General features: G+C 33.7%; 1 protein-coding gene across 2 annotated transcripts; it reads left to right on the top strand.

Moving 5' to 3' along the window:
* Positions 1-461: 461 nt before the first annotated feature.
* LOC110023868 (LOB domain-containing protein 25-like) lies at positions 462-5,342 on the top strand. 2 transcript variants are annotated; one of them, XM_020723494.1, is made up of 3 exons: positions 462-890; positions 978-1,835; positions 4,976-5,329. In XM_020723494.1, the coding sequence occupies exon 2, from the start codon at positions 1,044-1,046 to the stop codon at positions 1,758-1,760; it is 717 nt and encodes a 238-aa protein (XP_020579153.1). In that variant the 5' UTR covers positions 462-890; positions 978-1,043; the 3' UTR covers positions 1,761-1,835; positions 4,976-5,329. The 2 variants fall into 2 exon arrangements, with proteins under 2 accessions (XP_020579153.1, XP_020579154.1); XM_020723495.1 differs by having other exon boundaries at positions 462-1,835; positions 4,914-5,342.
* Positions 5,343-13,706: the final 8,364 nt, after the last annotated feature.

The raw sequence follows: 13,706 nt of genomic DNA, 5'->3' as shown, positions 1-13,706 counted from the left end.
TAATATATTTTTATTCTATTTTATTAATTACTAATTTTAATTGATTATAAATCTTTTATATATAATTGATCAGTTGTAATTAGAGCCCAAACGAGCCAAACACGAACAAACAAATCTTGGTTCATGTTCAACTCGTTTATATATTGAGAACACAAAAAGTATTCCTGTTCGGCTCATTAACTTAGCAAACGAATCAAATATGAGTTTCTTAAGGAGCCAAACACGACCTGTTCGCGAACAACAAGTCGTTTTGACAACCCTAATCTCGTGCTACAACATACTGCCGAACTCCAGCTGCCTCTGATCAGACGGCCATCACCCCGAGGTCCGATCTGGACGGACCGACTCCTCACATCGGATCGCGCCCCTTAATTATCACCACAATTATCATTAATTTATTATTAACTCTCATTCTTCCAACTTAATTCATCATATTATTATAATATCCTCTTCCCTCGGGATCTGTAACGTGCAAGCTCGAACCCCACCCTTTCTCTCTCTACCCTCTCTCTCTCTTCCCCGTAGCTGAAATCCATGCGATCATGGCGGTGTCCTTCCCCTCGTCAAATTTGACCAAATGGTTCCCCTTCTAGTTTTCCTCACAACTCCATCTTTCCCCAAAAACCGTTTTTCTAGGGTTTACTCGTTCTGATTTCACCCCATTTCTGTCCTGAATCGGAGAAAAACAAAATCAAATCTTCCGCCACAGCCGCCGCCGCCGCCGCCCCCGGCGGAGACGACGAAACCGGAAAGTTTACGGAAGATCATCTGCGAGACGATCCGATCGCCGGATCTCGATCGTTCTTACAATTTCATCGAGTTTCATGAAACCCTAACCCTAGGTCAAGAAAGCAGCAGCCGCCACCCCTAATCCGAAATAATTACCTCTGGTGCGAATCGTACTGTCCCGCTTTAGACGCTGCTCCATTAATTCTCACCTAACCATCTGCTCTTTTTGTCTTCTTCCGGAGAACCAGAACGCGACAAAGAGCCGGACCGAAAGGAAGACACAACGCTAGGGACAGAGATAGAATTCGAATTCGATGTCGTCTTCGAGCTCGCCATGTGCGGCGTGCAAATTTCTCCGGCGAAAATGCGCGCAGGGATGCATATTCGCGCCGTACTTTCCGCCTGAAAATCAGTCGAAATTCTCTAATGTGCACCGCGTTTTTGGGGCCAGCAATATCGCCAAGCTGCTCGCCGATCTGTCGCCCGATCAGCGGGAGGATGCCGTCAATTCCCTCTCCTATGAGGCCGAAGCTCGCATCAACGATCCCGTGTATGGATGCGTCGGGTATATTTCCCTGCTTCAGCATCGGCTTGTGCAACTCCAACGCGATCTCTCTGCTGCAAAGAGAGAGCTTTCTAATTACATCAATCACGCAGCGGTTGGAGGACCGAACAATCAATTCTATGCAACCCCTCCATCTATGTACAGAGATCAAAATCAACAGATGCAGAGGATGGAAGCAGAGCAGTTCGCAGAGGTGATTGCAGCGGCGACTGAGCACGAGATGCTGAGGAATATAGAGCAGCAACATGTAATGGCGAGGTTTATGGGTGTTGGAAATGTTGTTGATTCGTCGTCTTGTCAGCCATTGGAGTTGGTTTCACCGCATATTGGTGGGTTTCAGGGCTCGCTTGCGGTGTTGCAGCAGAAACACGGAGGACAGGTACAGGAAGGGAGTGGGGCTCAAGTTCGTCATGTCAGAAGAAGTTTTGATGATGGGAGAAATGGAGTTGGTCCATCTTCATCATGATAATCTTTTTCTTGTTGGTGGTGAAGTTTTCTGCTTTGTTGCGTCGAGATTGCTGTGTTTGTTTTATGCTCTGAGGTAAGCATCGATATACTGCTCTGATCTCCTTCTTCTTTCTCTCGATTAGGGTTTAAAACCTATAAAGTTCAAATCTTTTTTTTTTGTTATTGATAGTACAGTTAAAAAAAGCTGGATTTTTTAGTTTTGAAAAGACCACTAATATTATCTCACTTTCTATCTTATCGGTTGGGCTAAAAAATTCCTTTGATCTTCCCGTATCTTCTACTGTAGATACCTCTCTCTCTCTAGGATTCTCTCTCAATCTATACTAGTCTGATCTCCTTCTCTCTCGATTAGGGTTTAAAACCTATAAAGCTCAAATCTTTTTTTTATTATTGATAGTACAGTTAAAAAAAGCTGGATTTTTTAGTTTTGAAAAGAACACTAATATCATCTCACTTTCTCTCTCATCTGTTGAGCTAAAAAATTCTTTTGATCTTCCCATATCTTCTACTGTAGATACCTCTCTCTCTCTAGGATTCTCTCTCTATCTATACTAGTCTGTGATCTCCTTCTTCTTTGTCTCGATTAGGGTTTAAAACCTATAAAGCTCAAATCTTTTTTTTTAATGGATTGTACAGTTAAAAAAAAGCTGGTTTTTTGAGTTTTGAAAAGACGACTAATATCATTTCACTTTCTATCTCATCTGTTGGGCTAAGAAATTCCTTTGATCTTCCCATATCTTCTCCTGTGGACACCTCTTTCTCTCTCTTTAGAATTCTCTCTCTATCTATACTAGTCTGATCTCCTTCTTCTTTCTCTAGATTAGGGTTTAAAACCTATAAAGCTCAAATCTTTATTTTTTTTATTGATCGTACAGTTAAAAAAAAAAAGTTGATTTTTGAGTTTTAAAAGAAATTAATATTATCTCACTTTCTCTCTCATCTGTTGGGCTAAAAATTCTTTTGATCTTCCCATATCTTCTACTGTAGATACCTCTCTCTCTCTAGGATTCACTCTCTATCTATACTAGTCTGATCTCCTTCTTCTTTCTCTCGATTAGGGTTTAAAACCTATAAAGCTCAAATCTTTTTTTTTAAATGGATAGTACAGTTAAAAAAAAGCTGGATTTTTGAGTTTTGAAAAGACCACTAATATCATCTCGCTTTCTATCTCATCTGTTGGGCTATGAAATTCCTTTGATCTTCCCATATCTTCTCATGTCGATACTTTTTTTTCTCTCCTTAGGATTCTCTTTCTATCTCCTTCCTCTATTCCTTCATTTCTTGCGCAGAAGAAAGTATTACATGTGATAATATACGTGGTGGTGATATATAGTATTATTGTGATGAATACCATTATAATATCACCAAATATACACCTACACTCTAATATTTCTAATTATATATTAATAATTATAAATGGGTGTGTGTTAATAATTATAAACATTTTTATATTATCATAAATATAATATGTTTACATTGTTGTGGATGGGGAATGGGAGTTTGGAAACATTTTTATATTAGAAATAGCATTAGGCTTAAACGCACTTTCATAATTTTTAATGGCTATCATATTATAATATGAAGTATTTGATTGATCTTTATGAAAGATTTATTGCATGCAACCTCTTTATTTATGTATTTATATATTTAACACTTAAAAATTTGATTTTTATATAGATACCAATTATACCTATCCATAAAAAAAAGTGTATTTCATTTTTTAAGAATTAAAATGGTGGTTTTTTTAATGTGATATGAAAGATTTGTATGATGTAATTGTAAAAATCACATTTTTGGTGTTGGATATATAAATACATAAGAATTGGCAAATATAAAATAAATAAAGAAATAATAAAAACTTGTAAAAGTATAAAAAAAATACTATAATTAACTTTTTTTAATAAAGTAGTTAGAAAAATAAATTACTAATGTTTTTAAACGGATTCATATTAATTTTTTATTTTTTATTTTTAATTGCACTAAACTTTAAATTATCAAAGATTTTTTTTTATTAAATGATAAAATTCATCATATTTATTGACACATAATATATTGTCCATGTTCTTATCACATGCATGACATGATCTCTTAACCTTCTATCCATCACCTTCTTCATCTCTAAATATGATTATTGTCCTTAAAAACCTTATTAAGCTTTAGATTATCAAATTTATCATATGAAAAAATTTCATTAGTTATTTTATTTTTTTTAATTTGCAAAAAGATTAATGTATTTTGAGGTCCATAGTATATATTATATAGAGAATTATTCATATACATCACATTGATATTGATATAATTAAACTAATGGTATTGAAAATTTAAGGGTCTATTTGGGATCTTTTTTCTTTATTTTTTTACTTAAAAATAAGTTTATTTGGTGTGCATTTAATATATTTTAATTTTTTATTTCAAAAAAGAAATTAAGATATTTTTTAAAAAACTAAAAAAAAAAAATTGAAGGTGCTTTGAGTGTTTTGAAAAGAAAAATCCACATCTTAATAAAAAAATATCCCAAACAAGTCTGATAAATTTTAAAATTTTTAAATATTTTTATAAATAATTTAATTTATTTTTGTAACAAGAAAATAAAACATGAAAGAAAAAAATAAATTACATATTTTTTAAAAATAAAAATGATCCCAAACAAGTCTAAGAGTTTGTTTAGGATTACTTTTGTTGTTGGTTTTTTTTTATTTTTAAAAAATATTTATTTAGTGCATTTTTTGTAATTTTATATTTTTTGCTTTAAAAAATAAATAAAGTTATTTTTAAACAAATTTAAAATGTCTAAAAATTATTTTGAGTATTTCTAAAAAGATTTAAACATATTATAACATACCAAATATATTTTATTTCAAGTAAAAAATAAATAAATAAATCAAATAAAATAAAAATAAATAGAAAATAAAAATGATCCTAAAGTCCCTCAAATAAGCAAATCATTTTCTAAATAAATAAATAAATAAGACTTCTTTGAAAAATTAGACTTGAGAAAACCCCCCATGATAATTACTTGTACATAAAACACAGTGCAAAACCTTGACCAACAGAGATAACGAAGACTCCCTTTTCTCCATTATCTTCCTTTTAATCAATTTATTTATTTCCCCCTCTCTTCTCCTACCCACTGAATCCGCCATTGTTGCAGACTGCAGTGCAGAAGCACGCAATTGTTTGTCTGACACCACCATTAATTTCATATGCTGACAGATGAATTCCCCGTACAGAATGCAGCAGGCCTATATTTCAAGCTCAAGAAACGAACATAAAACTGATATTTTTTGCAGAGCAGACAAATGGGGAAGATGAAGCCGCACCAGTAGCATACCCTGCAATAAACGTAAAGAATCACATAATGATAAGTACTTCTATATATATTTATATGTATAAAGCTATGTTTTTTAGCCTTTTTTGGTTGTTTATGCAGAGGTTTTGCTGATTGAGGTAACTGGTCTCGAATATGCTTTTCTGTTTGTGGGGAATGAGTACTTTTATTTTCCATGTTTTGTTTTTGCCGCTCTTTGCTGGCTTTGGAGGGTTAGAAAACAACAAAATAACTTATTGTTTTGAGTTTAATAACTTTTTTTTGATTTTTTATGTTTGTATCCTCACAAGAAGTAGAGTTGAAGGAGTCATCTAAAACTAATTGTTAAATATGACTAATAATTGTTAATGAGAAAAAGACGGTGGTGTTGAATTCTGATTTGTCCGTGAATCACATTCTAATGAATAGAGTGCAAGAAAGGAGAGAGAGAGAAAAAAAGAGAACAACAATGAACTTTAAATTGTATCGATTATGTTGAACTTTCCCGGCCTTTTTTTGGCTAAGTTGTTATCATTTGTATATTAAATGATCTTCCTATTTATGTGGGAGAAGTACAATATGAAGATATTACATTTTTTTCCCCTGTTTTAATGGGCGTTGTACATATATTCTTGGTATTTTGTTCTTTGGCTCTTTTGATAGAGCTTGAGTGGCTTCGGGTCGCCAAGATAAGTTAGGTAGACTAGGTTTAATCTTCATTAACGATCAACTGATTTAGTCTAATTGTTAACGCTCGACCCCTGATGAGAAACACTTATCAGCAAAGTGTTGTTGGACTATCGAGCAGATCTAAGGTGAATCAATGTGATCCGATAGCTACTCGCTCCTTAACGAGCTTGGAGAGCATGAGGTTAAGATGACTATAAGTCTCTTTGCTTCACAGTTAATTTTTTATTTTTTATGAGGAGCCCCCGGGCTCCTATGGGATGGTTGATGATATTGTATAATTGCACCTTCCTCAAATCAGATCTACCAGAAAGTAGGCTACCATATTGGATCAGTTTTCTTATAGTGGTTGGCTCGGATGCATATTTGTCCTGTTTAATTTTAGTCTAAATGGATCGGGCTCGAATAACTCTGTAGTCCTTTTGTCCTCCTTATGACTCAGTTGATTTAGGCTTTGGCTTAGATGACTACATTCGGTCGATTAAGTGGGCCACTTAGTCTTCTGTCACTGAGTCCTCCGTCGTAGTATGTTCCTTTTAACTATTAGATATTCTCAAGAGCAACATTGACACAATTTCAATGTACATATTTTAGTTTCTAACTACTCTTAATTCTTAAAAATAATATTTTGATAATAACAAAAGAATTTAATACAAAAAGTATATATCATTTATTCTTAATCTGTGATTCAATAATTGAACTACTATGCTTCTTTGGTCCTTATAAAGAAGCCATGACGGGACTTTTTGACATTCGATATTTGATTTGCATCCTTTTTTATTTAAATCAGTTGGCTTCCGGGCACTATAATGGAGAACGTGTCGAATCCTTTGACGGAAGCCCACAACAAAAAGAATTGCTTCGTGTTGCCTTTGGAAGATCGAAGAAGTGGTATTGCCCAAAAGATGACAACAAGAAGAATATCATTACTAAAAAAAGAAAATGGTTGCGCTGACAGATCAGTTGAGGTCATCTGATTCATTCCTCGGTACCAAGAGAAGGAACGTTTAGACGACTGACCCAACTATCAATCTGATAGCTCAACCTTTTGTTGGGGCACAAAACTTGTCGACCGAAAGGGCCATGCAAGAAGTTGTTGGTGCTCTGACAATGTCCAGGGTGCAAGATATTGTTGGTGCTCTGCGCCACCCATTGAGAGCAGTGTTTCGATTAGAGGGACTGAGTTGGATTGACTTCTTATTTTGAAGAGCCTCGATCTTGCTTGTTAGATTTTAATTTTTTTCTCTCATTTTCCTTAGGTTGTCTCCTGATGCAGCAGACCCAATAGACTTAGGTGATGATTTGATCTTTTGAGCGAGGATGATAGAGGTGATGGCCCAGATGATCGTACCAAAACTCACATGGAAATAATTATTAGACATTGGGTGTCTCCTGGATCATTGGATCATTTGCTGGACAAGATCTAAATCTTTTTCGCTCACACTTCAATAATTTAATTAGCATATTTGTGTCAGATAGATCCGACGTAAATCAGATGCAAGTTCAACAATATTTAAAGGTTCGTGTCAGATTTATGTCTAATTTTTGTCTAATTATTTCTGACGTTAAATTGGGGGTCGGTAATTTTATTTCAGTCTATTTATGTCAAAGTATTCTAATGCAAATAATTTGCATCAGTTGTTACGTCTGATTTGTTTATATGTAACTCACGTCAAAATTTACGTGTGAAAATATTTAATGATGAATCTTAGTGTCAGGTTATCGTCTCATTATGTCAAAAAATATCGTAGAATGATGATAAAATATTGTAGATGTGGCGTCAAATTTTGTGTATGAAAACGGACGCAAATCTATAACATAGAAAAAAAAATCGAATATGAATTATAGTTTCACAACCTGCACAACAACTCATTCCATATCACAGACGACATTAAGCATAGTCATATCACGGATTAAATTTATAAACAATATCATTAATAAAAGAAAGATACTATCACAAATCATCCCAAATAAGAATAGTAAAGTTAATCCAAAAAATTTCACAACAAATATTTAACATAATACTTACAAATAAAAGAAAAAAAAAACTACTCATCATCTCCTCCTCCTCCTCCTCCTCCTGCACGGATGTCATCGGCTGCTAGCCTCAACTATCTGCTAAGGTCTCCGTCGTGCGCTCTATAAAGTCCTCAACTATATGTTCCCCTTGTTTGGCATCTACCTAAAAAGATCTTAAGATGAATTTTTTAAAATACGTGTTTGGCATAGCTTCTGGGAAATTTTTAGGATTTGTAGTGTGACATCAAGGGATTGAAATAGACCTTGAGAAAATAATAAAAAAAAAACATTAGGAATGTGACCCTTAAAAACTTAACCCAAATAAGAACACTTCAAGATAAGTTGACATATTTAAGACGCTTTAATATTTTTGGAAAATGCTAACCATCTTCGGCACTTACAAAAAAAAAATGTCAAATTTGTTTGTAATGATAAATGCCATCAAGCATTTGAAAACATAAAAATAATATTTGTCGTATTAGCGACACCCATCCCAAGGCGACCACTATTATTATATAATGCTACTTTATATGAATCTCTTGGTGATTTATTATCTCACATAACTGTGGAATCATTGTATTACTTGAGTCGTCAATTGATACCAGCCAAAAAGAACTATCCTCTGATTGAAAAACATTGTTTGGCCTTAATTTTTGCAGTCCAAAAATTAAGACATTACGTGCTCTCTCGCAAAATCCATCTCATTTTGAAATTCAATCATTTGCAATACCTGATGACTCGCTCAACACTATGTGAAAAACTAGCAATATGATTAATGATTCTATTGTAATTTGATATAACTTATGTGCCCTTTCGTGTAATTAAAGGTCAAGCTCTAGCAGACTTCTTTGCAGTACACTTGCTCCCTGCAGTGTCTGTTCTTAATGATTATCATCTTGAGGATTCAATTTTAGACTTTGAAGAGACAAACGAACCTTGCTGGAAAATTTATTTTAATGGAGCATCACCCTCTAGGAAAGATGTTAACTCACATGATACTAACCATAGTAAAGCAGAAATTAGGTTTATCTTCATCACCCCTGATTAAAGAATGTTGAGATTTTCATATCATTTGTCAAAGCATTGCAACAATAATGTAGTAAAATATTATTAGGCCCTACTCATTGACCTACACTTAGAAATTATAATGAGACCCTGCTCACTGGCCCTGCTCACTGGTGTACAGTTAGTGGTTAATGAAATTGCTAGAAAATATCATACATTAAAGCCTAAGCTCTACTAATATCATTAGTATACCATGAAATTGCTTGAACAGATACAAGATGTTACTATATACAAAATTTCTCATGGTAACAACACTTGTGAATGCTTTGATAAAATAAGCTAAGGAAATAGCTTGTCCGGAAGAGGAATATATTCCAATCAAAGTTCAAGGTTATTGGGTTCTCTCTCCTATCGATATGGAATATTTGAGTAAAGTAAACTTCGAAAAACATGTCACCACAACTACTCAAAAAGAAGAAGATTCAAATTGACAAAGTCCTTTCATAGATTAACTGCATGAAGGAGAGCTTCCTAAAGATAAATCTCTCGCTCACCAAATATAAATGAGAGCCCTGTCTTTAACTCTATCAAATGATACACTTTATCAAACATCTTCGATCATATGTGGCTAAAAATCTTAAACAAGCAGGAACTCCACATGATCGTTAAAGAGGTGCACTTTTTATTATGTGATGCTCATCAATCAGGTCCCAAAATGTAAGCAAAAACCAATAGAATGGGATATTATTCGCCTATGATGATCAATGAATACATGGAGACCGCCAAATATTGCTACCAATGTCAAGTTCATGGTATAGTCTTACATCAGCCTTATCTAGTGTACTGCACCAATCAATTTGTCTCCTGGCCCTTGAATGTTGACATACAAATATAATAGGATCTATTGATCCTCCCTCATCAAAAAGTTATTGATTTATATTTGATGCAATATATTACTTCTCTAAATGGGCAGAGGTCATACCGTTAAGAGAAAGTCAAAGCCCACCATGTCAAAGCCCACCATATGTTGTAGTTCTTCAAAAACCATATTTTCTATAGATTTGGTATCCCTTATCGAATCATATTCGATAATGGTCTTGATTTCAAAAGTACCAAGATCAACAACTTTATGACTCGACACAATATTGACTGGGGCTATTCCACCATCTATTACCCTCGAGCCAACATATCAGCGGAAGCTTTCAATAAAAGTTTAGTTCAAATTCTAAAGATGATATTGGATCAAAATAAAAGATAGTGGCACAAATAGCTGGTTGAAGCACTCAGGGCTTACCAAAATACACAAAGAACTCCAACTCAGTCTATTCCCTTTTCATTAGTTTATGAGTCTGAAGATGTACTTCCCCTAGAGGTTCAACTTACTTCGCTGAGAATTGCAACATGCTTGGCAAACCCTCCAAAATAGAACGTCGTAATACTACAAGAAGAACTGGATGGGCTAGATTAAGCTTGTCTGAAGTAAAAAAAAAATCTTGAGTTGTACCAGTCACGCATGATTCAAGCTCATGACATGTTGGTTAGACCCAAAACATTTTGTGTAGGATAATTGGTTTTAGTACTCAAGAAACGGATTCTAACTCATGGAAAAATTAACATTAAACTTGAACCAAGTTGGCAAAGCCCTTATGTAATAGAAGTCTATCATGGGGATTCTTTCCAACTGGTAGACCACATGGGAGAACATCTGATACCATCAATTAATGAGTGTTATTTAAAAAAATATTATATGTAAAAAGAAATGAGAGTCAAACCATTGTAGATTTTTTTTAATTCTTTTAATGAAAATGAATTGTTCATTTTTTTAATTTGAAATTTGATTATGTTAAACTTGCTTTCTTGAATCCTATTTTTCTCTCTTTAATCCTTTAAACTCCATCAAAATAATGACCTTTTAGATGACAACCAAATATTTCATTAATTTGATCGTAGGGAATGTCATCAGGAAAGCTTATCCTTTCTTTCGAAGATAGTGTCCCTCTAAAAATTGATCAAGCACATATGACAAAAAATGTACTCATCCAAAAATAGCTACAATTGAGCCTGAATTACCTCCCAAGGAGGACCTTTGATTTAATTTTCCATAAAAGAGGTAGTTGCTAACCCATCATTCAAAAGAAAGTAGAGATGATCACAGTGACAATTATGGAGCCTAGAGTCAAGTTCATAGTGATAAAGCCTACACTCATTAAACAATAACGTAGAAATAAAGATCGACGGATCAGAATAAAACATGATAGAATGTCAGGGGAAGTAAGTGCCAAACAAGCATCCACTGTTAAGGAGTATATACCCATAAAACTATCACAGATGCTTTAAGACAGTAGATTCACGTATATACCACATTCATTTTCTCCTGAGAGACCTAAACCACCTTCAGAGGGTGAGAATGATGATCCATTAGTCAAATGCGAGGGATGAGAACTCAGAGCTTCAAGTGTTTTGAGCAGATTCGAGGAAAATTCGTCAATATCTTGGAAGGGTTAAAACTCCTCATTAGAGCTTCTCAGAGATAGAATAATAAAAAATTATCCAAAAAATCTATAGTATTCAAGACAAAGGTCACTGAGGAGAGCTTAAGAGATGCGCCAACAAAGAACCTGAAAAATGGATGAGAGGTAAAGGAAGATCAACTCTTCAATATGGGTGCTACTACAACTATATCCAAAACAGTGAATGGAATCCGCTGGAATTCTACTGAGCAAAGAAGTAGACCAAATCCCTCTAGTATTTAGATTTACGATCAAAAGATCCACATCTTGGCACATCTTGCCTACCTCTTGCATAATAGATAGCTACATTATTGATATGTGTGACATAAAAGACTGTACATTTCGTCACATATTGACTCTCACGACTATGGGCGGCCATTTTGCATGATCTCCTTTTTGAATCCATGTAGCATGATCTTTGGCAAAAACCTCAAGATAATCATCCTTGGTGAGTTTGTTGGATCACACTTTATAACTCTGCCCCCGTGATCAATACTAGCATTCGGTGGAAACAACGCAGATTTAGCCCAATAATGTGTACCTTATGTCCTTACAAAATGGGTCTCCATCATATTTAGAAAAATGAAAAGCTCAAAGCAACCCCTTAACTATGTTCAAGATGTCATGTTGCAGAGTACCAAGCCACTTTAGCTTTAAAGATCTGGTGTTGTTCATATTCTAATAGGGTAACTGTTGATGTTTGTCATATGTTGTATTTGTGAAAATTTGTCGTTCAGTTATGTAAATGCATCAAAGACAATGGATTATGTTTATAAGTAAATTGATGTTGATGTTTTTTTTTTTTTTGTTTAAAAGTAATGTATTTTGTGACTGAATGAATGTGATGCAGAATGAATCTTGAATTTTTATTAGGATGATGTTTAGATGAATATATAATTTTTCAAATTGACACTAGTCTGGAAATTTCCAAACTCAAAACATGTACAAAATAAACAAACAATCGTTCAACATTTCCCTTCAATCAAACACAATAACAAACAAACATTTCTAAGAAAAAATTAAAATTTTCAAAACAAACATCCATAAAAATCAATCAAAAGTTTTTTTCACAATAAAAAACACATCAATAAAAAACACAACAATTAAAAAAATACAAAAATAAAAACAGAACAATCAAAATAAAGAAAAATTAAAATCGCAACAATCAAAATCAACTAAAATCACAACAAAATTAATAAAAATAAAAAAAAATCCAACAAAACCATAAAAATTTTTAATTTTCAAGTTTTCAAAAATCAAAACTTTTCTTTTAGTATTAAGGATGTCATCTTTAGACTACCCGAGTCACTATTTGGACAAGGTGTATTGCCCCATACGGTCTCCTAAATCTAAATATAACTGGAAAATTCACGGTTGTTAAAAAATGTAATAACTTTTCACAACAGCAATTCAACAAAATAATCCAACAAACCAAAACCTTAACGTAAACACAATGCATGATCAATCAAGTTTGAACTTCTTCGGGTCTGTCGGAAATTGGAGTATGCCTCACGTGGCATCAATATGATGAGACCGGGTTGATTAACCACAAACTAATCATTGTTATTTTTGGGATTAATCCTTTATGCTAAGTATCTGTTAGCTTAGTATATTGCGCACCGAAAGAAGTTTGTTAATGTCAAGATTAATAGCGCCGAAAGAATATTGTTCAGGCTAAGTTTGTTATTGCTTAGTCTATCGCACACCGAAAGAATTAGAGAGCTTTGCCAGCTTCAGGGTTCAGTTTGTTTAGGATGACAAACTTGATGAAAATATTAATGGCGCCGCTGAAGCAAGGAAGACCCTCTAATTCGAGTTTTTGCCATGTTCATTTATGCAATGATTGTAAAATACACACTCTGATAAAAATGCTTCCTATATTCATTAAATTAATGTGTTTTGAAGATATAAATATTAAGGAAATTTACATACATAACTTACAATTTATGTTCTTACATATGTAACACCCAAAAGTTGATATTTACACTTATATAACACCTTGGTGTTATATATATATATATGCATAAAAATAAGCATTTCACTTTCAGAAGAATAATAATAGTGACACTTTTGATGTGATATTAATAATTTAATTGGTATATATATTTATAAATATGGACCTTTAGATATTTAATATGTAATCACATAAGATTTGTGTGGTATGTCACTAAATGCCCTATATATGTAGGAATCATTTGTTTCCTTTACCTAAGCTCCCTTGTTTAGAAATCATTGCTTCCCTTTCTCTGAACAACCCAACAATGTGAGAACATTTTGTCCGCCAGCACACCACACTGTACGTCTGTCAAACACACATATGGTTTATAAGTAATATTTTCTCCAACAATACTGATAAAACTTTCTCTCAATCTCTTGACAGTGTGGAGCACATCACATCGTACGTCCGTCAGCTGTC

The sequence above is a fragment of the Phalaenopsis equestris genome, unplaced genomic scaffold (assembly GCF_001263595.1).
Source record: "Phalaenopsis equestris unplaced genomic scaffold, ASM126359v1 Scaffold000233, whole genome shotgun sequence".
Lineage (NCBI taxonomy): Eukaryota > Viridiplantae > Streptophyta > Magnoliopsida > Asparagales > Orchidaceae > Phalaenopsis > Phalaenopsis equestris.
This window is presented reverse-complemented; position numbering and strand designations above follow the sequence as displayed.

Excerpts from the sequence above, each read along its gene's own strand:
- LOC110023868 (XM_020723495.1), top strand. The coding sequence starts at position 1,044 with ATGTCGTCTTCGAGCTCGCCATGTGCGGCGTGCAAATTTCTCCGGCGA.